The sequence below is a fragment of the Arvicola amphibius genome, chromosome 11 (genome assembly GCF_903992535.2).
Source record: "Arvicola amphibius chromosome 11, mArvAmp1.2, whole genome shotgun sequence".
NCBI classification, from domain to species: Eukaryota; Metazoa; Chordata; class Mammalia; order Rodentia; family Cricetidae; genus Arvicola; species Arvicola amphibius.
In genome coordinates this window covers 45,345,163-45,371,682 of record NC_052057.2, presented here as the reverse complement: position 1 = coordinate 45,371,682, position 26,520 = coordinate 45,345,163, and the positions used below count along the sequence as shown (strand labels likewise).

General features: G+C 47.1%; 1 protein-coding gene across 1 annotated transcript in view; it reads left to right on the top strand.

Moving 5' to 3' along the window:
* Positions 1–24,617, top strand: part of Slc7a14 (solute carrier family 7 member 14) — a 53,567-nt gene extending 28,950 nt beyond the window's left edge. Inside the window, exons 4-7 of the mRNA XM_038348097.1 lie at positions 2,648–2,794; positions 5,711–5,919; positions 7,860–8,737; positions 24,295–24,617. Coding sequence (XP_038204025.1) covers positions 2,648–2,794; positions 5,711–5,919; positions 7,860–8,737; positions 24,295–24,617 — 1,557 coding nt within the window. The remainder of the gene's footprint in view (positions 1–2,647; positions 2,795–5,710; positions 5,920–7,859; positions 8,738–24,294) is intronic.
* Positions 24,618–26,520: the final 1,903 nt, after the last annotated feature.

Here is a 26,520-nt window from a genome sequence, read left to right as displayed (position 1 = left end):
AGTGGAGAAAGAGAGAGAGAGAGAGAGAGAGAGAGAGAGAGAGAGAGAGAGAGAGAGAGAGAGAGAGAGAGAGAGAGAGAGAAACAGAGAGAGAGAGAAACACACAGAGAGAAACAGAGAGAAGAAATAATCTTATGAGATGGTGTACACTGGTAATCCCAGCAGGCCAGAGACACTGGTAAGCAGGTCATGTCTTTGAGAGCAACCAGGATCTCATAGGGAGACTTTGTCTCAAAACAAAATAAAAAACTAACTCAACTAAAAAGTTGATCTTTCTGCTAATTTTGTTTTATTTTCTCTGTCTTATTAGGCTGAGTCTATTTGACATTGTGTGTTAGATTCACCCCATATTTCCTCCTCCACCCTGGTCTACCTCCACTTTTCCCATCTGTCCAGTGCTCCAGACTACCTCCTTCCTCAGCATGTAGGGTTTTGCCAATGGGAGAGATTGCCAGACAATCAGCAGACGGAAAGAGAGCAAGGTCTTGGTGTTACCGCCTCACCCCTGCCTGGCCCTGGCTCCACACTGGCTGTGTGTTCTGCTGGCCAGCCTGGCTCCCCATCTCTAGCTCTCACTGGATCCCACATCGTCCGTGTTGAATTCAAATGCAGAAGGACTCTCAAACACCCAGTCTTTGATGGATCTGGTCTTTCTTCAACTGTCATAGATTTCTAATTCGACATGAGCCTATGCACACCAATCTTCATCATCTTCACAAGCACATGTCTCTCTTCCCAGCAAGATCATACTTAATTTTCTAGTGTCTAATCAATAATTGTCATCCAAAGCTGGGTGTGTAGTACAAGCCTTTAATCCCAGCACAAGGGAGGCAGAAGCAGGTGGATCTCTGAGTTCAAGGCCAGCCTGGTCTACAGAGTGAGTTCAGATGCACAGACTAGTGAAAATATAAATGTGATTCTTTTCCAAAAAACTTCACAGATTTCCCAGAATCCCACCAACCCAGAATCAGAAGTGCTGGGCTGGGAGACTGGAACTTGACCATGACAGCTGAGAGCCTCCAGGGGAAACTGCCTTGCTCTACCCATGGCCACCACGGCTCTGGACTGCTTGAGAAGCCGTTCACATCTGCGATGTGTTGTCCTGGTTCCAGCATCTAGGATTTTGATTTGTGCTTATGAAGAAGTCTGTGCAGAAGTTAACACTCTGGGCTAGAATCCATTTGTCACATCCTTTACAAACCACACTTGGGGACGGGGGCAGATAGTCCACTCTACACACGCCCAATCCTCCTGCACCCCTGTCCGAGCTTGGAGCTGTGTCTTCATCCAGAACACACCATCCATCTTCTGCAAGGGCACCCCAGCTATTTAAAGAGACACATTTTCATTTTCAGTTGATAGTGAGACTACCAAGGCTAGGAAAGCCCACTTAAACGAAAGTCATATGGTCCCCAATTGCAGGGTTTCAATGACATCTTAACTGAAGGCCTGACCACCCTTGGAGTCACGTAAAATCCTGCAGACAGACATAAGCAAGTTTCTGGTTGAATGGCATTTCCCCCCGCCCCCGGCACTTTTTCTAACCGCCTGCCTCATACCCAACTGTGCCATTCAAATCCCCAAAGAAGCAGAGAGACAAACAATCTCATCTCCCCATCTTTCCTTTAAAGGCACTAGAAATCCAAGCCTCATGGCCTCCAATCTAGACACTGCCACAGAGATGACAGATTGGTGCAGAATAATACTTTGTTCAGAAGTTCATGCATCTCACCCACAAATGGCCGGCAGCTCACATCCAGTGTATCTCTGGTTGGAAAAAAACACCTTTCCACATTTCCAAAAATCTCTTACATTGTGGTTGAGTGCGGACAGGTGAAAATAAAACATAAAGTACAAAATATGCAGGCGGCACCGTGGAGGAGGCGTGAGAGGGTAGCTCAGTGGTGGAGAACCTCACTAGCACACATGAGACCCTAGGTTCGATGCCTCACACAAAAAAATATATAACAAGCATACTGTTTTTTCTTTCAAAAAAGAATTTGTAGCCGGGCAGTGGTGGCGCACGCCTTTAATCCCAGCACTCGGGAGGCAGAGGCAAGCGGATCTCTGAGTTCGAGGCCAGCCTGGTCTACAAGAGCTAGTTCCAGGACAGGCTCTAGAAACTACAGGGAAACCCTGTCTCGAAAAACCAAAAAAAAAAAAAGAATTTGTATGTTGACTAACCCACTTCTTACTTAGCCATAAAATTCTCATCCGTTTTTTTTGTTTTTGTTTTTGTTTTTGTTTTTGTTTTTGTTTTTTTTGCTGTTGTTGTTGTTGTTTGGTTGGTTTTTTTCGAGACAGGGTTTCCCTGTAGTTTCTAGAGCCTGTCCTGGAGCTAGCTCTTGTAGACCAGGCTGGCCTCGAACTCAGAGATCTGCCTGCCTCTGCCTCCCGAGTGCTGGGATTAAAGGCGTGCGCCACCACCACTCGGCTTTCTCACCCGTTTTTAACACATGAGGAAATGCCCAGAGTCATACAGAAGAGTCAATCAAGTAGAGCAGAACTTGGCTGCTTCCTACTAAATCTTCCACAGCTCCCCTGTGCCGTTCAGGAGTGTCTACAGAGCACCAGGCTGTCCTGGGCACCACGTTGAAGCCATGGTTCTGCCCTCATCTGAGCCTGACAGATGTCATCATCTTTACAGGTGCTGCAAGGGGCAGCCACGTGTTTCTATGCTTTCATTGGCTTTGACATCATTGCCACCACTGGGGAAGAAGCCAAGAACCCCAACACATCCATCCCGTATGCTATCACTGCGTCCCTGGTCATCTGCCTGACAGCGTACGTGACTGTAAGTACCACATGCTGATGGGACCTTTGCACTTTATTGTGACAGATGGTTGGCTCTAGGGCTAAGAGGTTCAGTATCGTGGTGCAAGTGCAAGGACATGGAACCCAGTCAGGCATGATTGTGCTCATAATCCCAGCACTGGGGAAGCAGACAGACAGATGCCTGGGCTCACTGCCAGCCATCTCTACCTGCTCAGTGAGTTCTAAGCCTATGAGAGACCCTATCTAAAAAAGAGGTGGACAGTACCTGAGGAGTATTTAAGGTTGTCCTCTACACAGTTTGCACATGCACACATCCGCACATGCATACGCATGCTCACATTCACACTCACACATACATATACATGCTCACAACAGCAACAAATGTGGGTGTTGGACCGACACCCCCTCTCTCAGGACATAGACTTCTCCTCACTCTGTGTTGGTGCATGCACACTGTTTCCTTGGGTCCCCTGTTGCTCTACCTATCAATGAGAAAAAGAAACTCGGGAAAGAAAATCCACCAGCCCTCACCTCAGCCTGTGCCTCTCATGTCTCCATCCCCACCCTTTCCTATGCCTACGGACAGTGTGCAAGGAATGGGCTGTCGGCCAAGCCACTCAGGTCATAGGCTGGCAGTAACGGGTGGCCTCTGTGCACAGCCCTCAATGCGCTTCTGTCTTCTGGGAGCTTCCCGGCAGTGGAGAAGCAAGGCTCCCACAGAGGAAGCGAGAGAACACGCTGTCCTTGGGAGACACCCTAGCCCTGAAATCTGGAGAGAAATGCAATTCTTTTCAGCTTGGTCTCCTAACACCAACTCAAGCTCACCCTCGGGGTTTCCCTCAGAGAGAAGCCTCCAGCCTAGTCTCCTCAGGATGCAGGAATAAGCTCCCACACACACTTCTCAGTCCCCATGGCAGAATTTCTCTCACAGAAATTGTTAGCCTCACCTAACATCTTCTTAGCCCCTAGGACCACCTGACCAGCCACAGGGACATGGACACTCCCTGATTCTGAAAGTCTATCTGGGTCACCACACTCAGGAAAAAGACAGTATCCAGGGTGGATGGCTCCCCCAAAGATTCCAGTATGCTAATCTGATAAAACATATGTCCAATGAGCAGTCATGGAAATTAGGAAAAACTCAGGATGGGGTATGCTCTATCAGACTGGCCAGCTCTCATCACTCAAAAAAAAAAATCTTTAGCCATTACTTAAGGAATATTGACCAAATGATAGAGCAAGATGCAAAACCAGATTGTCCATTGATAGAAATTCAGTTGCCCACCTAGACGTTTTATGAATGGGCCAATTATCATGTCCCTCTGTGAACACACACTCAAGTGGCTTCATATTCTATCCAGACCCTGATTGTCCTACATTGTGGGAGATGTAGCAGGGCGGGAGCAAGAGCTCTCCTCTGCCCTGTTTGTCTCCTTCCACGTTTTCGTCATCCACCCCTCCTGTAGATGTAGACCCTGGCAGCGCGCATACACAGCAAGCTCACCATGGTGGTGATTACAGAATCCTCTTGTGTATCCCACGCTGGCAGCTTAACCCATACTGGTCCATGAGGACAGAAGACTCTGAGGTTTGCTATGAGACTCGATCACACTCCTCCAGCGCTCTACTGCATCCTCAAAGGTGATGTGACAAGTGATACCCCCTGGAGGGCCACTGTCTTTCAGACCACATAGGCCTTAGCCGTGCCTGGGGGCCACTTGGTCTTGTACTGGTCAGGAAACAGTCAATGCACCAACAAGGGGCTGGGCTGCTGCACCGTATTCTGAGCTTCCATGGGGGCCTTGACTCCTGAGGTTCAGACAAGGAAGTGGTCCTATGTGACCTCCTTCCCCATTTCAATTCCCTTCTTGGTATCAGGGATGTTTTTACATGCCAGAAGTCACATAGCTGGCTCCATTTTTCAGGGCCAATGCTGAAGAAATCAATTTCTCGGCAGATCTTTGACATAGAAAGGAAAACAGGACCCCTACAGGAGTCCCCAGACAAGTGTACCCTGGTTAAGTAGAGACACAGTGGCTTTGCAAAGCATGCTGGGATCCATCCCGATGTCACAGTTCTCTGTTGGCTTGAATGGCCCTCAGCATTAAACCGGAGAGAAGAAATGAAATATGAGCTCTCATTGTCTATGGAAATCTCAAACACTTTCAGTGTTTGGACCTCCAAGGCTTGGAGTGAGAAGGAGGACAGATCAGAACCAGCAGCGTCGTAAAGAAATGAAAGAAGTAAAAGCCTTGTCCTGGTGACATAGCCCAGTGGATCAGTGGATAAAGGTGCTTGCTGCCAAGCAGACAACCTGAGATGAATCCCCACAAACCATGTGACAGAAGAGAATCGAGCTGCCCTAAGATGTGCTTTAGCCTACACACACACACACACACACACACACACACACACACATAGAGGCACACACACAGAGACACACACAGGCACACACAGGCACACAGACACAGACACACACATATGCACAAATGCACATGCACACACATTCAGACACACACATACATGTACACACACATGCTTGCACACACACAAATATTGAAAAACACACAACTATAAAATAGAAGAGGAAGAAGGAGTGAGAGCCTCATCCTTAGGGGTGGGGCACTTGCGACCCTGGCTACAGCTCCTTCCATCCGGAGATGTCTCAGGGTAGATCTGTTTCTGTGAGTCTTGAAACAGCTGTGGGTTTATGCTCACATAGGAAAAGGCCACGGAGACATTTTTGGAGACCATTTGCTCTCAACCACGAAAAGCCAAAGTGGGGAAAAAACGTGGAGACCAAATGATCTAAACAAAAGTCATATGCCAGTTAATGGCTCCAAGCTACCACAAAAGTCTCTGTCTCCAGGCCGGGATCACCCAGCCATGCTGTCCGTCTCCTCTGCCTCCAGTCTATCTTCTTTTGTCTTGACAGGTGAGCATGATCTTAACGCTAATGGTGCCATATTATGCCATTGACACGGAGTCCCCCCTCATGGAGATGTTTGTGGCCCATGGCTTCTATGCTGCGAAGTTTGTAGTGGCTATTGGGTCAGTGGCAGGACTGACAGTCAGCCTGCTGGGCTCTCTGTTCCCCATGCCCAGAGTCATTTATGCCATGGCTGGTGACGGGCTGCTTTTCAGGTAAGGGGTCCCCCGGAAACGATTCCCCTCTGCTCTTCCTATCCAGGAGGACGGTCACCCACTGACACTCAGCTTCATGGCTACCTTTCCTAAAGACTGACAAGCTTGTCAAAGTCTGGGTTAAAGAGAGCAGACTCTGAAACGGCCTGTATTCAACTCTAGGTCCCTCGGTCCAGAACCAGGGGATGTGTGCGTGTCTCCCTCCTGTGACATGCATTTCCTTGTGGGGGCAGTGGGTCGGAATCGCTCCATGGAAGGTGACATCACTTTCAGAAGGAAGAACCCAGGGGCCTCATGGCCTGCCTCCTAGTGAGACCAGGTTCCTTTCCCAGAACCCCCTGAAGCTGAAAACACTCAAAAGTCAGAGAGGAGATAAAATCCTCTATTGATAACATGGCAATTGTTATAGTAACTGTCGTTTGTAGGACAGTTACAGCAGCTGGGAGCTCTGTGTACTGTGTCCCCTTGTCTCTCAGACACTGTTTGGCAGATGAGTATACCAGCAATTAAAGAGATAGGAAAGTCTTGACCCAAACCTTGAAGCTGATGAGTGCTGGGCCAGAACTTGAAACCAGAACTATCTGGCCTGAAACTCAGACTTTCATTGTTCAATTGTGTGGGTGTTTGGTCGGCTTGTTTCTGTGCACCAAGTGTGTAGTGCTTCCAAAGGCCAGAAGAGGGTGTCAGATCTGAAGTTACCGAAGGCTGTGATCCACCGTGTGGGTGCTGAGAACAGAGCCCAGGTCCTCCGCCAGAGAAGCCCTAGTCTTCACAGCTGAGCCGCCCCTCCAGGCCTGGCCCTCAGACTCTTCCCAGTAGCAAGCTTTGAAAGTTTCAGCATTTTCAGTAGCCATGATGTGGTCTGTCTTTCACTGAGAAAATGGGATGTGCCCTACTGTGGGAGGTGAAGCAGCTCTCAGGGGTGTCAAGAGAACACACTCAGGGGCTTTATTTCTGCCCCAGATGTCACTTCCTGTTCTGTTTCCTCTGCCCCTTCCCTGAGTTCATAGCAGTTCAAGTTGGAGCAGCTGCGTTGGGATGCTGAGTAGACAGAGACAGGGACTGATGATGGTGGTGGTGTGATAGCTGACGGCCTCACACACCCATAAGCTGATGGTGATGGTGGTGGTGTGACAGCTGATGGCCTCACACACCCATAAGCTTTCCTTGGCGTAAAAAACAAAAACAAAAAAATCTAAGAGGAGTGTCGCTGTGGGCCTGACACACTGGACAGTTCCGTGTGGTCCGTAGGGGAGAAATAATGGAGGATGGAGGAGGCAGGGCCAGGAGAGAGGGGACAGAGGAGCCTCTTTAGGGCTCCCAGGGCCTGCTGCGGAAGGGCCGTATTCTAACCATCCTTGAGCCTGTCTATGAGCATATTAACTGGCTTGCTGTTTTACCAACTTGATCCCTGAAATCTTGTTGTGTGTCTCAGGTTTGAAAACTTGGGGTGTCGTTTTAAGTACAGTTGACTGGACATCACCTCCAAAAACTCTGAGGTAGTAGGGCTGGTGAGAATATTCCTTCCCAGCAAGCAGTGGTCATGCTGCAGACTGACAAGTCCCCAGCTTCCATGGGCTTACATGTGGATTTGTGACAGGGCCCCTAGAATCAATCAACCTTCCTGTCACGTATTGAATAGGACTCCTGGGTTTGGGGGTTTTTAAGGCTTCAAATCAAGGAATTAAAGTGAATTCTCTAATGATATCCCAAGAGTCAAACGTTGGGAACAGTGCAGTAGACAAGTTAACCAGAAGGGCAGAGCCAGGAAGAACCAACCACACCAAGCTGTTGGTGTTGCAGCTCTAACCTACTGGTGTGTTGGAATCAGTCCCCATGGGCGGTGTGACTCCTCCATGGGCAGTGTGACTCCTCCATGGGCAGTGTGGCTCCTCCATGGGCAGTGTGACTCCTAACCCTCTGTTGCCTCCTCCGCCCAGGTTCCTGGCTCACGTGAGCTCCTACACAGAGACGCCAGTGGTAGCTTGCATCGTGTCGGGGTTCCTGGCCGCTCTCCTCTCACTGCTGGTCAGCCTGAGGGACCTGATAGAGATGATGTCCATTGGCACACTCCTTGCCTACACCTTGGTTTCTGTCTGTGTCTTGCTCCTTCGATACCAACCTGAGAGTGACATCGATGGCTTTGTCAAGTTCCTGTCTGAGGAGCACACCAAGAAGAAGGAAGGCATCCTGGCTGACTGTGAGAAGGAAACCTGCTCCCCTGTGAGTGAAGGGGAGGAGTTCTCCAGCACTGCCACCAACACCTGTGGGGCCAAGAACCTGCCGTCCTTGGGGGACAATGAGATGCTCATAGGGAAATCAGATAAGTCCACCTACAACGTAAGCCACCCCAACTACGGCACTGTGGACATGACCACGGGCATAGAAGCAGACGAGTCAGAAAACATCTATCTCATCAAGTTGAAGAAGCTGATTGGACCCCGATACTACACGATGAGAATCCGGCTGGGCCTTCCAGGCAAAATGGACCGGCCCACAGCAGCAACGGGGCACACGGTGACCATCTGTGTGCTTCTGCTCTTCATCCTCATGTTCACCTTCTGCTCCTTCATCATCTTTGGCTCCGACTACATCTCAAGCCAGAGCTGGTGGGCCATCCTTCTGGTTGTTCTGATGGTGCTGCTGATCGGCGCACTGGTGTTTGTAATCCTGCAGCAGCCAGAGAACCCCAAGAAGCTGCCCTACATGGCCCCCTGCCTCCCCTTTGTGCCTGCCTTTGCCATGCTGGTGAATATCTATCTCATGCTAAAGCTCTCCACCATCACGTGGATCCGGTTTGCGGTCTGGTGCTTTGTGGGTAAGCAATGTCCTCCGGAGCTTTGGGCATCCCCTTATTAAGGTCTTGAACAGGCTTATCCCAACATTACACCCTAACTGGACGAGACACCTCCATTCTTAGAGAAATCAGGCTGGTTCTATAGACTTTGGTCAATAAAGCCAGTTGGCCCTATTCTGCCTGATATGCTCTTGGTCACTGGTTCTAGAAGGATGATGCCTATCAATCCATGACTTCATTAAATACCTAACTATTGAAAAGTTCTTGTATGAGCATAATTAGTGCCAGGAAAGGGTTGGTTAAAATGAATACCTATTTTTTAAGGCATAAAAATACCAGAGCGAAATATGATGGGGTGTGGGGGAAGGTTGGCTGGAATCCTCTTAGACACTAAAAATTATAGTAAATTATAAAAGAATTCATTGATCTTAATTTGGCCAAATTAAACTAAAAGGTCAGTCACAGTCTAATTTTTTTTAAAGAAACAGAGCCTGAACCACGTGTGGATTGGGGCATTGTTTTTCGGACATAGTTTTACCATGGCACATCTCTCAGTTCATTCTGGCTTTTGTAAATATTCAAGATTTTTCCCCCGAGGCCCTCATGTTACCCTATGAAATGTCAGTAGGAGGTGCCCACGGCACCTTGGTCCTGGCTGATCTTCATTCATCCTTAATGAGCGAGCTAACTCTGCTAGAGCCTCTGCCTTCCCCTCTCCTGTGTAAACCCGTGCTGCTCTCAAACTCACCTCCACTGACTTGGAGAAGCCCCACCCTTTCTCAAGAACTCTAATCTGACTTTGTGGTCAATTGAATTGCACTTTGGTTCCATGTTGATCATATCTGACTATTCCCGGTGTTTATGGGACAGCTGGGGATGGCTCAGTATAACTTGAGAGGGGCACCTCGGCAGATTTAAGGTTCATTTGTCACTGTTGTTAAGTCTTTGGTGGCCCAGGGGATCTCCTCCAGAGCTTTGCAGAGCAGGAGAGTCACATGCTTGGCACTTCCTGCCTAAAGCAAGATGACAAACAAGTTCATCAGGTTGACGAGACGGACACGCGCTTTGATTAGCAGCCTGTCTGCTACTTGAGGCCAGGAGACACGGGCATCTATCGTGCCTAGAACAAAGAGCCTGGGGGACGTGCTCAAGGAATGTTTCTTAAATGATCGTGAAGTACTTTTCCAGAGAGAAAATAGTGAGCATGGCCAGAAAGCATTTGGAGGAAGTAAGGTATGGGTGGAGCCTGGCGGGAAGACTTCATGAAAAAGAGGTAGGAAAAGTGGCAATAAAAAGGAAGGGCAAGTTTCTCCCAGAGGTTCCCACTCTCCGAGCCACAGTGTGTCTTCCCGAAACGTTCTCTCCTGGCCTTTCTAGTTTAATTCTGTTAAGCTTTACTGGGTTTTCTTGAGAGAACCCCACTGACGCATCGAGATTTTCTTATTTGTGAACAAGATCGCGTCTCTCCTTACCCACATTTCCACTGTAGCTAGCAAATGGGGAGACTGCTCTGGACAGAAGTGATGGGAGAGGGGGGAAAGATTTTAGTTATGTGGCTGACAAGTGAACGAGGCGTAGCTATCAATACATGTTGACAGGTTCATTGGACAGGAAAACCTAGAAGGGTTTCTGCATCCAGAGCAGGGTCAGGGCCACAGCCAGGTGCCCACCCCATGAGTCAAGACACAGATAGCTTCAGGGACTATTTATGTGAGCTTTCTTTATGCTTTATGGTCCTATTCTTTCACATTCAAAAATGAAAAACTCCCAGTGTGGGAATCCTGTGATTTCACAACTGCTTTCGCTTAGGAAAAAGCTATAGATGATTTTTTCTCTTAATTTAAAAAATGAAACATGGTAAAGAAAAAAATGATTCTTATATACAAACCTATGATTCATAGAAGAAATTACCAACAACAAATATAGCACTATTTACACATTATTGTGAGGGATTTGCCTCATTTTTCTTTTTTGTTTGTTGGTTTTGGAGGGTTTTTTTTTTTGGTTTTTTGGGTTTGTTTGGTTTTGGTTTTGGTTTTGGTTTTTTAATTACAACACTGTTCGGCCAATAGCTTAGGCGTCTTTCTTGCTAGCTCTTCTATCTTAAATTACCCGTTTTTATCAGTCTATGCCTCACCACGATTGCCTCACCTTTCAGTCCTCATGGCAATCTCCACTGCATAGCTGAAGAAACGGTGGCTCCTGCTTACAGACACATAACCAAAATCTAGCAGAGCCGAGGTCAGAACTCTCGGAGGGTGCGTGCAGAGTCCTTCATCTGGCAGAACGCTTGCCTAGCAAATACAAGAATCTTGGGTTGATCCCTAGTACCCCAAACAAACCCAGAGCTTCTTAAATAGAGACCTCCATCATAGCCACCACGCTAAACATACGGTCTGTCACCGCCTCTGTCCCTCTTGCTGTGATGGAGGAGTAAGTAAAAAAACTCCAAAACACCAGATAGCACCAAAGTTAGCAGGAAAATGGACTCCTGACTCAGTACCCACACTTCAGTTCTGGGGCTCTTATCTTCCCCACTACAACTCTCTGAGAAACGATCTGTTTGGTGGGGCTAACACCCGGCAATGAGCCTGCATTCCTAGTCATATCGTCTCTGTGCAGGGCCCCAGGCCAGGGCTAACAGTCTGCTGGAGCTATTTTGAATTCTTAATAATTTCTAAGCAAGAGACCCCATGTTTTCCCTTTGCACAGAGACTGAGACTTATAGCCAACTCTATAACACATCCGTGGTTCTTTGGCACCTAAAGGTCTCTCCCCTTTGGCCTCTAAGAGTGCCGGGTTCAAATGAGAGCCCTGCCCTAGCCTTGACCTATAAATTTAAAAAATTCCCCTAACTGTACTGAGCTTTGGTCATTCCTTCGCACATGGATCATTCTATCATCTTTGAGCTGTGGCTGCTGGGGGCCCAAATGAGAAAATGATGGAGAAAGTAACAAATCCTTATCTCCTGTTTTTCTTTTAAAGCCTTGAAGAGACTCATTGTCCTCCAACTTGGCCGGGCTGCCTATCACTCGGCAGACCACACCGTGTACCCTCCCCACCTCAGGCCTCCCGGCTTGTAATCAAGCAGCGGAAAACTCCCTGAGAGCCTTTTGCAACCTTGCTGATAGGGCAGCGTGCAAACTCCCTCAAGAAGCTGCTTCTCACTGACCCAGCAGGAAGCCAGAGGGTCGGCTGACGTCTGTGCCCAACAAGCACCCAGAGCCGGTGCACAGCCCACCAGCCACGTTGGGGATTGCTAACTCTTCCGGGCACCATCTGCCAGCTGATACCCTAGCATGACTTCTGAAGGCAGTTAGATTATCAAATTTCATCCGGAACAAAGACTGCCGGTTCTGGCTACAGATCAGAATATTCCGGGTTACTTCTGGAGCATTCTAAACATAGGCTCCCCCACATAACGCTATGCTTCAGATGATCTGGGTGGTCAAGCATAGAGTATTATTTTAGAGCTCTGCCAAGGACTTTTTAATGTGCAGTCATGTTCTCAATAATTTATAATCTTCTAAATCAACACTTCTCACAGTGTTGTCAAAAACCAACAGTTTAGGACCAACAAGCCCTCCCCATAATTCTAAATCATGCTCAAATCTGAGAGCTATTGTTCTAGAGAGAAGACATTCTCAAGCAGTGGAGGTAATTTAACTACAAAATGTATTTTTCAAAAGCAAAATTTTTATGTATGAGTATATCCATCCCATAGCCCCAAATCGGCTTATAAAAAATATTTATGACCTTACACAATTACGATAATACCCTCTTCTGACTTTCTGAGGCATACAGACATAAGCTGTTCCTTCAGCTTATACGGTGTAACTTTCCTGGGGAGAACAGGAGAGATATTTTTAAACAAAGTTTCTTATGAAATCAGCTGCTTCTTAACAAAATGTCCATGGTTAAAGCTGAGTCATAGTGGGATGCTGTTCTGGGATTCATTCTTTTATTTAGCCTTCCCTAAGCGAATCTTAATCAGAGGATTTCTGGAACGATGTTTTGCTGAGCTTTGACCTTCAAAAGAACATCACTCAGGGTGAAATGGAGCCCAAGTCCCACAAGGTTTTCCTGCACACACTTCCTTCCCGTTAGACAAGAGGACTGAAATGAGCAAACAATGTTCATCAGCGCAACAAAGTGGATCCCAGCCATGTTCAGTGCCTCCCCCTGAGTGAACACAAGCTGGTGCGAGCATCTTTGGGGGTTGGACACAGGAACTCTGTAAGTACCAGAGTGAGAACATGACTAGGTGGGACTCTAGGGTCTCAGGCCTATTATCCCCAGAGAGCTCATATTAAGAATTATCAGGGGGAGGGGAAGGGTTTTTTTTTTTTTTAAAGGCAGGCTGGGTGGTAGTGGTGCACACCTTTAATTCCAGTACTCAGGGGGCAGAGGCAGGTGGATCTCTGTGAGTTTGAGGCCAGTCTGGTCTACAGAGGGAGTTCCAGGACAGCCAGGACTTTACAGAGAAACCCTGTTCATAAGACACAAACAAAAAAATCAGGTAGCCTACCTTGCTGGTACCTTCACCATGAGAACAGCCATAGGAAAATGAAATTTTGTCTTAAGATTCAGAGAACAAATTGGACTTGGATTTTGGACAATGGCTTCATATGTTTTATGCCAGGATATAAATATTCCTTTCTTCTTTCCATTTGTGTATTTGTGTTTGCTTGTTGAGGCAAGGTTTCTTATATCCAAAACTGGCCTCAGATTCCCCTGAGGCACCAGAATAACCTTGACCTCCTGATCTTCCTTCCCCAATCTTCTTAGCGCTGGGGTTCCAGGCGTGATGAATCACCACTCTCGGTTTACGCGGTAGTAGCAACCACACAGGAGCTTTGTGCGTGTTAGGCAAGCACTCTACCAACTGAACTTCACCCCCGTCCCCAAAATGTAAATATTATAAAGAGAAAAAACCCACCTCTCCAATCTTTGCCTGAGCTGACATTTAAAATACTATCCGAAAAAAATAGGAAAAAAACATTGTGAAGGAAAAAAGTGGAAGGAAATGGGGCTAAGATATCCAAGTGCCTGACAGCATGTCCCGTAAAGCAATCTGAATGACATGCTTTGTAGGGGGCATGCTCAGGAGAGTGAGAAGCAGGTCTCTCAGGCCCCCCCGGGGAAGGCGGCTGCAGCAGCAGCAGGGGTGGTGTGTTGCCTAAAAGGAAAGTATGAAGAAGGAGCTTGCCACAGGCCCTGTGCCTACAGGCAGGGGTACCGTTCTGGACACAGGAAGGCATGGAAGAAGGGGCAGGGAAACCCAGAAGCTTTGCCACCAGAATCAGTCAAAAGAATGGAAGGAAAGGGGACTGTGGAAGAGGCGAAGGTCTGGAGCCAGCGTGTGCGGTTCATATGGAGCTCCAAGCCACAAATCTGAGCATTTGGCTTCTGCTTTTCAACACTGTTGGTGAGATCTAGCCATACTGTGACATGTGGTTGTCACACTGTGATTGCTGACCGGCCTTCCAGCCGTGTCGATACACCACAGTGCAGACTGTGACATTCGGTTATCATACTGTGACTGCTGACCAGCCTTCCACCATGTCGTACGCCACAGTGCAGACTCCGTTCTGATCACCATGCAGGTCGTTTCCACCTGGTGCTGATAAAACAGTCTGCTGTGGATATTCCTTTCCATGTCTTTGGTGAGCAATGGACACCTTTTTCTTGAGTCTCTGTGTGATGTGGGACTACTGGTTCATATTAGATTTCTCTCTTATTGAATCAGCTCTCACAGCCATCACATGGCTCAAATGATGACAGTGTCCCCAGCCCCACCCTACGGAGAAACACAAAATATAGTCATTTAACTCCACAGGGCATGAGCCCCTCCCATCAAGCTGCTCTTCCTGGCACCGCACATCAAACAAAGCTGACTGTTATTACAACCGACAGGGTTCACGGCGGTATGTAAAAAGTAATCAGGAAGAGGAGGACTCCGTGGGGACTGTGGTGGGTGGGGCGGACACCTTCCCATTACCATCCAGGCTCGACTCCTGCATTGGCAAATGTCTGTTTTGGAAAGCTGATCCCAGAGTAGTCAAAATAAAAAGCCTTTGGGGCATAACGGAGTACCTCAGCTATCTACTGCAGGCAGGGCTTCCTGCTGGAAAATGCACCCCAGGAGGGGGCTGCTCCACCCAGCTGAGGTCAGGTGACCCACCTCCTTTCAGCCCAAGCACCAAGGTACATGCAAAGGACAAGGAGCTCCCTTGGGACTCTAGAGTTTGCGCCCGTGGCATCGGCAATTTGCTGTTCTTATTTGTCACCCAGTCTCCTCTCGGGGTTGAGTCTTCTTCCAGCCCCACCCCGTAGGCTACTGAGCTGCCTCCCCAGTACCTCACCCAGGCCTTCCACTTGAAGGATTTGAGCCAAGTGCTTGGCTTGCCCAGGGTGGATCCGCATAAATTGGTCAGTGTTTAGTTAGCTGGTGCATGGGCACCACCTTAGCATCCGGAGGCAAATTCAACAGAGTCACTTCCCTGGAGACTTCTAGGTGGGACAGGAACAGCCGTTACCTTCCATCCAGTCAGTGAGTTTCCGGACAGTGAGTTTTGGGCATGTTTCAATGGCTTATTGGTTGTAACAGGCTTTCTCTGTGTAGCTTTGGAGCTTGTTCTGAAACTCACTCTGTAGACCAGGCTGGCCTTGAACTCGCCGAGATCTGCCTGCCTCTGCCTCCCGAGTGCTGGGATTAAAGGCATACACAACCACTTCCCAGCTGTTGTGAAGTTCTTCCCTTCTCTGGGCTGATATCTAATATAAGGCATATTTGTGAGTAGCTTTAAGATCACAAAGTATTTTTTTAAATGATGCTCAGGGTTTTTCTTAAATATTTATCTTTTATATGTAAGGATGTCTTCCTGCCTATATGACTGTGCACCATGTATGTGCAGTGCCCACAAAGCAGGGTGTCAGATCCTCTAGGACTGGAATTACAGATGGTTGTGAGGCACCATGTGGTTGCTGGGAATTGAACCCAGGTCCTTTGAAAGAGCGGTCAGTGCTTTTAACCACTGAGCCACCTCACAAAGTATCTTAGAATATAAAGAAACCCCATTGCTGTAGGCCTGAGTTTTCATCTTGTCTGAAGCTCTCTCAGGTACATTCTGCCCCAGGGAACTTCCATTTGGAAAAGGAACCAAAGCCTTCCCTTCAGTGTCCCTGCCAAGGGACGCACGGCCAATACCTTGTTGTGTCCTATTGTTCACCTTGCACCTGTTGCTGAAATGCCAATAGACCCAAGGGCCTACTACCAACTAGTCCCTGCTCTATCTGCACAAGACACCCCACCAGGGCCCACTAACTGAGAAAACATCTTCAGTTTGGCAGCAGAGTTTCCAGGACCCTATTACTGCGCCAACACTATCTCTGTTCTGCTCTTCTTATCACACCTAGCATTAGGTAATTAATGACAGATATTATACATGTCATTGGAAATCAATAAGTCACACCCAGCATTCGGTAATTAATGATAGATATAATACATGTCATTAGAAATCTATGTGACACCCGGCATCAGATAATTAATGACAGATATTATACATGTCATTGGAAATCAATAAGTCACACCCAGCATTAGGTAATTAATGATAGATATAATACATGTCATTAGAAATCTATAAGTGACACCTGGCATCAGATAATTAATGACAGATATAAAGCATGCCATTGGAAATCAATAAATTACACCCAGCATTGGGTAATTAATGACAAGTATAATGTATGCCATTGGAAATCAATAAGTCACACCCAGCATTGGGTAATTAATGACAGGTATAATGTATGCCATTGGAAATCAATAAGTCAAAGTGCATAAGAAGCAGTAGAATCAAATATTCAAAGAAAACAAAATATCATGTTTACTAACTAACAACCTTATTCCATATATACACACATACATAACTTAAATCTAGGTTCTGCATATGGAAGAAAACACATTATGTTTGTCATTCTGGATTGGTTTATTCTTTTAATTCAATAATTTCTAGCTGCACCCAGTTTCTTACATATACGATTTTATTTTTTTACCATCTCATGAAAATATGTACATTGCCACATTTTCTTTATCTGTTCATTTCCTGATGGACCCCTCTTGATGGTTCATCTCCTAGCTATTGTGACCACTACGGCTATAAACATGTATTCTCATGTATCTCTATGGTATATGACTTGGACTCCTTTGGGTATGAACCTGGGAATGACAGAGCTGGGTCACATGATAATTCTATTTTCAGTTTGTTGATGAGCCTCCATACTGACTTCCGTAATGGACACACACATTCACACTCCCATGTCTCCACAGGCTCTAGCTGTCCACTGTTTTCCTGGTGATGGCCCTTCTGACTGGGATGAAATGGAAACCTCACAGTAGCTTGCATTTTTTCCAGTGTTTCCATGCTGAATAAGGATATTGAACACTTTTCAAAGTAATTCTTGGCTCTTTGTAATGCTTCTTTTGAAGCCTGTCTGCTCATTTCACTGGTGTGTTTGTTGACTGGATTGTTTGGTGGTCTGGGTATATGCTTTAGTGATTCTTTATGTTCTAATGTTAACCCTTGTCTGGTGTGTAGCCAGCAAAGACTACATTTGGTACACCTGCTTTACTTTTAAGCTTGGTTCCACTTTTGGCTTTTGCCAATAACCAAACCCATCCTCAAAGGAAACTCTTGGCTATTTACAAAGTTTTACAAGAGAATAATGATACTAGTTTATTATACCAGTTTTGTGCCAGAATATGATACAGCACGTGCCTGTGTGCCTGTGTCTATCTGTGTGTGTCTGTGTGTGTATCTGTGTGCATCTGTGTGTATCTGTGTGTGTATCTGTGTGTATCTATGTGTGTATCAGTTTGTTAACAGTCCTAAGTAAAAATGCCCCCAAACTACTTAAAACAAGGATGGCATCTTTAGAATAAGTGAGTGGTCTAATATGGTGGAGAATTTTTGCTGAGGAATTTTAAATACTGCTGTATAGTAGTTAAGATTTCTAAAATACTACTATTCTAATGATGCACATTGAAATATTTACAAACTACCTAGGGTAGGAAGGATTTGTTCCAGTGTAACCTGGGGAAGGCAGCATGGCACAGGGGCTGGATGAGTACATTATTCTTCGCACTTCTGTGTGTTTCCGGAATACTTCAGAACAGACAGCTCAAACTTTCTGAGATGTGGCTCAATGGTAGAGCACTTGCCTAGCATGTTCAGAGTCCTAGATTCAACCCCCACTACCACAAAATAATACTAATCAAGTTTAAGAATGCAAATTTGCCTCCCACTGTTATCTGCCTCATCTGTGTGTCCAGAATCTCTCCTGGTAAAAGGAAGTAGAAAGAGAAGACAAACTCCTGGAACAAGGAGAAATCTAGAGGGTTGCTTTGGACAGCTGTGTGTGTGTGTGTGTGTGTGTGTGTGTGTGTGTGTGTGTGTGTGTGTGTGCTCGCGCGCGCATGTGCGCACAGACATGCATCTATGTCTGTGTACTGTGTGTGTCTGTCTGCGTCTCTCTTCTGTGTTCTGTGTGTCTGTCTGTGTCTGTGTCTCTGTGCCTGTGTGTATGTGTCTGTGTGTTTGTCTGTGTCTCTGTGTCAGTGTGTACATATGAGGGGTGCATGTGGAGGCCAGAAGTTGACATCCTGTGTCTTCCTTGTTTATTCTCTCCCTTAACTTTTATTATTTTATTTTTATTTGATACAGACACTCTCACTAAACCTAGAGCTCACCAGCTTGGCTGGCCTGGCTGGCCAGCAAACCACAGGGATTCACCTGTGTCCACCTCTCTAGCACTGGGATTACAGGCATGTACCACTGCAATGGCTTTCATATGGGTACAAAGGATCTGATGTTAGGTACCCTGATGTTAAGTATTTTCTTTGAATGAATCTCTCTGCTGATGCAAATAATCCCAATCAAACCAAATCAGACAAAATTAAACGATGCTCATGTTTAATAGAGTGCTCCTGGGTGGCCCCAGGGAAAACATGGAGAGGGAAGAGAAAAAGGGGGAGATCATGCAAACCCTGGAGACCACGTGTTCATTCTCTGGGGGGCAGTTTAAATAGCCTGTGGGAGTAGTCTTGACCCTCCCTGGGGAGGGGGTTACCATTTGGTGGGCTTTCTCGGAGGTGGAATTTGGACTGAGGCAACTCCCAGGGGGGAGAGCTTATGCCAGGAACTGGGGTGAAACCCCAAGCCAAACAATCCAGACTTTTTGGATAAAGGGGTGCAAGGGAGCTGAGGTGAAGCCCCTCAACTAAACATTTTAAACTCCTTGGATAAAGGGGCACCGGCTCAAGTCTGGCTACTTCCTGCAGGCATGGAGCAACGTGGGAGAGGGAAGAGATGGGAGTTGGTGGGCTCACGCTCAGTGAGAAGTGTGGCTGGAGTGGCATCCGGTTTATTGTCATTCTGGAGACCTCAGGCAGCTGTTCCTTGAGGGAGATGAGAAGGCAGGTGGCTAGGAGAAAAATATATTGTTATTATTGGCTCTATGAATGGGACTAGCATGGGAAGAGTCATTAGCTGCCAGAAAGAGTGGGACAGAGAAGTATTCTGGTTGTACAGGTGAGGCTTGGGAGTATAAGTGGGACACAATAGCAGATAAAACCTTGATCCAGGAGAGGTGGTACCAATGGTGAAGTCCCAGGAGCTGGTGCAGGTGCTGGCGTTGTCTGGAGAGCGCTTTGTAAGTTGGTCTTGGCCCAGACAGCAGGTGTGACCTGTAAAATATGCTTTAAATGGGTGGGGTTAAAATAGGCTCTGGAGACTGTTAGTTTTTACCAGACCAGATTTCTTGATAAAGCAGCAGAACTTTTTTTTAGGGATTTGCAGGTAAGACAACTAGAACATGAACATTTTAGAAGACAATTAAAGGGAATTGAGAACTCTGGATTTTAAAGGTACACCTGAAACCTGTTAGTCCTGCCCTATGAGGCTTGTTAAAGAGGCACGAAAATACTTAACTCCAGCTCCCAGTTCCTAATGCCTAATTTTTTTCTGTGCCCCAGTTCCCTGTCCAAGAGATGCTCAGATTCTCTATCTCTATCTATCTGTGTGTATTGTCTGTCTCTCTATTTCTCTGTCTCTCTGTCTCTGTCTCTGTTTCTCTCTGTCTCTCTGTCTCTGTCTCCCTCTCTCTCTCTCTCTCTCTCTCTCTCTCTCTCTCTCTCTCTCTCTCTCTCTCTCTCACACACACACACACACACACACCAGTATCTATACCGCACTTTGAGTTCTGGGGGAGAGATGGGCAGTCTAAGTGACCATGATCAGAGGACCCGGGCACACAGTGCTGTGTGAAGAGTAGCTGAGATGACTCAGGATTCCCAGAATCCCTGAGAATCCCTGAGGTTGCAGAAGCTGCCTTCTGCATGGTTCTCTAAGCCAGCTGAAAAAGAAGCAGAAGCACAAAGCCCTGCTTCCACATAGCAGGCCTTCAGCTGAGCTGTTTACTCCTCCACACAAAGCCCTTGTTTATGTGACAGATGGTTCACGCTTCTCCTCTCTCCCTCCCTCCCTCTTCACTTGTTCTCTCTGTTGCTTTGTTCTCCACTTTTCCTCTTCTCCCACCTTCCCTGCTTCACACCCCTCTTCCTGAACTGACTGAAGGACCAGGGGACAAAGCAGACAGAATGGAAGATACCAGAGGATGGTTCTGTCCAAGCAGGCTGCCTGGATTCACTGCCAGTCACAACACTCATATCGGAAATGTATATGGGAGAAGAATAACAAGCCTTTGATACTGTAGGAGCCACAGAAACATGAAAAAGAACCCATTAACATATCTGTGGCAGGTGTGTATTACAAAGGATCGGCACACACATAATCCTTCCATGCCTGGCACTCCCAAGAAACACCCGTAGGCCTGACTCTTAGTGAATATTTACCGCAATGACTGTCTCCATGAGTCAGCCTGGGGAGAGGAGTACAAAAGACTGAATGTGCAAAGGGCTTTCTTTGCATAGAAGGCTGGCTCTGCCCCTGCAGACCGAAGCCTGACACCTAATGCTCCCCAGAGTCGGCTTTTCCTGTAAATGAACTCGTTAGATATGTTGGTAATCTGTAGTTTTCTCTGGCTTGATTATCTGCGATGCTAGAGCAGTTCCATCAAGTCCCATAACAGGAATCTACCTGACACTCACGTATCTGCTCTGGGAGAAAGGAAGGTAGCCTAGAATAAATGTCACCCAGTAACGGAGTTTTCTTGGCCTGTATAGAGGCAGAGAAGTGACAGCAAGGGAAACAGAAAAGTGTCCAGTTCAATAGAAAATGAGCCACCTGTAGAGAGGGTCAGAGAGGATCTTAAAAAGCCGGCTGATGTACTAGGACTAAGAGGCGACGTTCAATACCTGCCTGGGTGTCTGGGAGAAAAGAACAACGATGAAAAATCAGCAAAGGAGGTGTGCTGCTGATCCGCTCCCAGTCCCTCAGCGTGCTTCAGGGGCGCTCTCTAAGCATACACACATTGGCCTTTTTACAAGTTTGAATGGGGGTCAGGTTCCACACAAAAATCATAGCTGTCCTGCATAACCACCTCCAACACCACCACCTCCCCAACAATAAAGAGTAAAGTTCCCCTTGTCCCCACCCCCACTCAAAAAGATCAGGCCGCTATTCGAGCCCAAATAGCTACATCTGCAAATGATTGACTCCAGGGTTAATTACCGATTAGAACTGTAAATCTCTGCTTCCTTTGGCTCCTGCGAAGTTGATGTCTCTTGAGAGGAAGGGGACTGGAAGGGGCAGAGAGAAAGTCATTTGAGACAAAGAGGAAGAAATCCAAGCTTAAAGAGACACACTTCGGATTCAAGAGGGAAAAGTTCTCATAGCCCAGAGTGGGGAAACTGGCCAGGCTTGCCTCCCAAGCAATAGCCGAGCAGATGGAACTAACCAGGGTTAGTGGTTACCTGATGCCACTGACAAGGGGTGTTGGACCTCAGTGGCCGAGCCACCGCCTCATCTTACCCCCAAGTTGCCCAGTAATTGCTCTGACTCTCAGGGGCAGAGCTTGGTTTCTTTTGTATGTGTGTGCTCTGTGTGTGCGCGTGCGCTCTGTGTGTGTGTGTGAGTGTGTGTGTGTGTGTGAAGTATACCGAATATGTGTGTGATGTATGCACACATATGTGTTTGAGTGTTCACACCTCTGCAAGAGCACTCAGGGTCCAGACGATGGCACCTAGTGTCCTGATCTAGGGTCTTTGGTTGAACTACAAGCTAGGCTTGTAAGCAAAAAGCACAAGCAATCCTTCTACCTCTGTCCCCTTCCCCTCCCCAGCTCTGCACGGGTACAGGCACATGCATGGCCACATCAGGCTTTTTTTTTTTAATGTGGGCACTGAGATGCAAAGTTGGGTCTTCATGCTTGTGTAACAAGCCCTGCTTCTCACAGTTTACAGACTAGGAGGCTGTGAGGGTAAATCATAGGTCCAAGGCTACCTCTGCGAGAACATTGGGAACTGGATTGCAACCCAGATTCCACATTCTTAGAATAGTACTGTGACTAGTATCACTATAATTCTTGCCTTTCCAGACCCTGAACTTCAAGGGCTTTTCAAATTGAAAAACGAGACTAACATAGTATTCAAAAATGCAGAAAAGAAGCGTTAGTCAAGTCAGTACTGTGTTTTGCCAGGGAGGTAAGTTTCCTTTGCTTGGAATGAAGTCAACACAGAGATGGTACACTTGACATGCGCTCATCAAGAGCTCTGGCTCATTCATTCAACAAACATTAAAGGCCAGGTTTTGGCCAAAACTATATAGAACCACCCAGTGCAGATAATCTCATGACAGATGTCGTAAGGGCTGTAACAGTGGCATGCACCACTAGGTATCCTGGAAGTTCACACTGGAGAAAGAAGCAGCTTAGAGGTCAGGAACAGATCATTCCATTGGTGAGTGTGAGACAGCAAGAGAAATCGGAATAATGTGTGTTGTTAGAGGATGAACAAATGCTGGAGCCTGACATGGAGGCCAGGGAGAATTAACGTTCTGGAAAGTTTAGGGCTTGTGGTGGATTTGGCAGAGCATTGCATTCAGGAAAGCAAATCCATAGCCAGAATAGGTGTCTGCTGCAGTAAGGACAGAGCATTGTCCTGCCCATGGGAGAAGTGGTGCAATGTAGTCAGACTGCCACCAGGTCACCCCGGGGCTGGCCACCCTGGAGAATAGTGGCACATCTGGGGCTCAATGCTGGTCATCACCAACAGTAGCCAGGTCAGCTTTGGTGACTGGACATCCCCCATCTCTGCCACCATGGCCACCTTGTCCATGAGGTCACTGGGCAATGACAGGGACGACTGGGGAAGGAGTCATGCTATTTATGGCTACTGAACTTCTCCTCGGCAGAAGTCACCTTCTGACGAGAGTCTTCACATCCTCTGGTTTTTGCAGAGATCTAGCCACACACTTCTTCCCCAGATGTTGTCACTAACTCTCACTCTCACGCTCATTTAAAACCTGACCCCTAGGAGCACAAGGGCACTGTGGTCAGAACCTTAGCAGAAGCTGTAAGTGTCAGCTGCTTTATCCAAGTTCTCCTAAGCTTATTCCGGTTTTGCTGTTGTTTTCGTTTTCTGACACAGGGTTTTACCATTCTGGCTTGAACTCCCATCCTCCTCCCTTAGCATCCCCAGTGCTAGGATTACAGACATTCCCTACCACACCTTGTGGTCTGCCGGTTCTGTGGGAGTGAGGGGGACATGAGAGTTATTCTATGCTTCTATGGGTGTGAGGGGGTTGTGATGGGGGCTGTTCTGTGGTTCTGTGGGTGTGAGGGGGACATAGAGGCTGTGTTTATTGGTGGAAGTCAGATGTCAACCTCAGGTGTTTTTCCTCAGGAGTTGTGTTCCTTAGATTTGAGACAGTGTCTTTCACTGGGACCAGGGATTCACCCGTTTAGCTAAGGTGGCTGGCCAGGGAGGCCCAGGAATTTTCTTTATTCCATCTCGCTAGAACTTTGAAGCTGATTATTAGTTAGGGCCACTGCAAAGGGGCTTTTTATGTGGATTCTGAGCTGGAACTCAGGTACTTGAGCTTGCACAGCAAACCCTTCACTGACCTCTCTCTCACTCGCTCTCTCTGTCTCTCTCTCTCTGTCTGTCTGTCTTTCTCTCCCTCTACCCCCTCTCTCTCTGTCTCTCTCTGTGTGTCTCTCTGTCTCTCTTTCTCTCTCTGTCTCTCTGTCTCTCTCTCCCTTTCTCTGTCCCTCTCTCTGACTCTGTCTCTCTGTCTCTATCTCCCTCTCTCTGTTTCTCTCTGTCTCTCTCTTTCTCTTTCTCTCTCTGTCTCTCTCCCTCTCTTTCTCTCTCTTTGTCTCTCTCTTTCTCTCTGTCTCTGTCTCTCTCCCTCTCTTTCTCTATCTCTCTCTTTCTCACTCCATCTCTCTCTCTGTCTCTCTCTGTGTGTGTCTCTCTCTGTCTCTCTCAGAACTCCCAAATTTCAAAGAGCATTTACTCAAGTCTTTTCAAAATGTACACCACCCCAGCCCTGTCCATCTCCCCAGCGGCCCCAGGGGTCCTAAAGCAACTGCTTATCCATGTGTGCTTTCCCCTCCCACAGGTCTGCTCATTTATTTTGGGTACGGCATCTGGAACAGCACCCTGGAAATCAGCGCCAGAGAGCAGGCCCTGCACCAAAGCACATATCAACGCTACGATGTGGATGACCCCTTTTCCGTGGAGGAGGGATTCTCCTATGCCACTGAGGGCGAGAGCCAGGAGGACTGGGGCGGGCCAGCCGAGGACAAAGGCTTCTATTACCAACAGATGTCAGAGGCGAAGACAAACACCCGGACGAGTAGCAAAGCAAAAAGTAAAAGCAAACACAAGCAGAACTCAGAGGCCCTGATTGCAAATGATGAGTTAGATTGCTCTCCGGAGTAGGGCTGGGCTGCAGGCGCCGAGAGGGGTGGTTTCCCTGCGAATCCAGCCAGTGTGCTGGAAGGTGGAACCTTCTTCCGTCTCTCATTTCACAAACTTCCCCAAAGGCCGTCCCCAGACACAACCTGTCGTTTGCTATTTTTGCTGTTCAGGAAAGTTCCATTGAAGGGTTTTACCCAGGGCCCTTAATTGACCCCCTTGTAAAAAAATCAAAATCAAAAGAAATTCGATGTTAGCGAGCTGTCCCAGCCGAGGACAGCAAATGTTTCCTTTGCAGGATGGATCTTTGTGCTAAGATCCGAGCAGGCTGTCCTCCAACCCTGCTGAGGCTCCAGGCCCTTGGGAGAGGAACCACAACGGTGGCTTTGGTGTGAGGTGGCTCTACAGCCCCCATAGCAGAACTAGGAGCTCCTGCCCCAGGCCTGTAGGTCAGGACTTTCTCAGTCAGCAGCACTGAGCACTGTGTCCTTAAATCTCACCTCCCCAAAACTATCCACAGAGAAGACCTGCTTCTCTTTACTCACCAAAGTTCTTGCAGTTTCCAGACTATAAGGTTAGGATCCAGAAAAGATAGAAGACCCTGAGACCATATTCCCCGTAAAGCAACCACGTAGTCATCAAAGCATAGTAAGAAGTACCACCAAATCTTTACTTAAATGCTCAAGAAAAAAAGAAAAAGAAAGAAAAGTTGAAGTAACCATCTCTCGAATAGAGGTCAGGAAGGCATTGGCAGAAGTGAACTGTCTGTCATGCGTTCCCTTACACCAGACTAAGCTTCCACAGGTCTGGGGAAAGGGCAGAGGTGGAGTGTGATTGCAGGCCTCTGATATGCCTGGAAGAAATGGGCTATTTGTTCTATAATCAGATAAGAATCTTTGCGAGGAGCAGTAACCCAGCCACTGAGATCACATTGCAAATCCTACTTCATATTTCTAAAATTATAAAATCTGCAGGGTTTTTCCTTTTGGGCTGGGTGAGTACCTGGTGGGATGCTGCTGCTGGCTTCCAGAGATGTGGAAGACCAGGAACTTGGGTCACCCAGCTCAGAGAGCTCCAGTTCCCACCTGAGCTTCCCTCCCCTAGGCTAGCTCACTTTTAGAGTGTTTTTCATCTTAGTTCCGAAAGCACGTTCCCTGTGGTCCAGAGAAAAGGCTGTCTGGTGGGGGTTAAGCAGAGGCCTCCAAAGGCATTCTTAAAGAATTTTCTCTGAAACAGGATAGATGAATTTACAACAGAAACACATGTGGCTTCAGTAGCATGTGTGCACATGTGTATGAAAACAAATTTCTCTCACTAATATTTCTGCGAGAATTTTTTAGAAATGGGGCAAAAGAGCAAATTCCTTGCCCTCTGCTCCTCAATTCATCATCCGCCAAAACTTTCCATGAATATCAACTAACATCGCATCTTTCTTTCTTGCTCTGAGGCGCATGGTTTCTTGGCATGCACTTAGGTTACAGAGAGAAGGCATGCTTCCTGTTGAGGTGGCTGCCTAAAATACACCAGCGGCTAAGTAGAGGCCATGAGGAGATCTGTAACTTCAGCCCTTGGAACCGAGGAAACTGCAGGGTCCCATGACAGATACAAGAAGCTTCAACATAACAGATAAAGAGCAACAGAAACTATGTTTTTAAATGATGCTTTTAGATCAACTGCATACCATGCTCTTAGCCAATGTCTGCCAGTGCACTAAAATAAGTACATTTTTTAATCTCGTTCATCACTCCATATTAATTACGTAGAACCCTGGCTTCCAGTACTCATTATTACCATTTTTACGTAATGTCTGACAAAAATGTTTCCTCTTGCCTAAACTTAACCATCACAACACAGTGCCTGGCCTGCAACAAATACTCTGGAGAACCCACTGTAAGATAATTATGAGTCATGTCTGTTAAAACTAAGT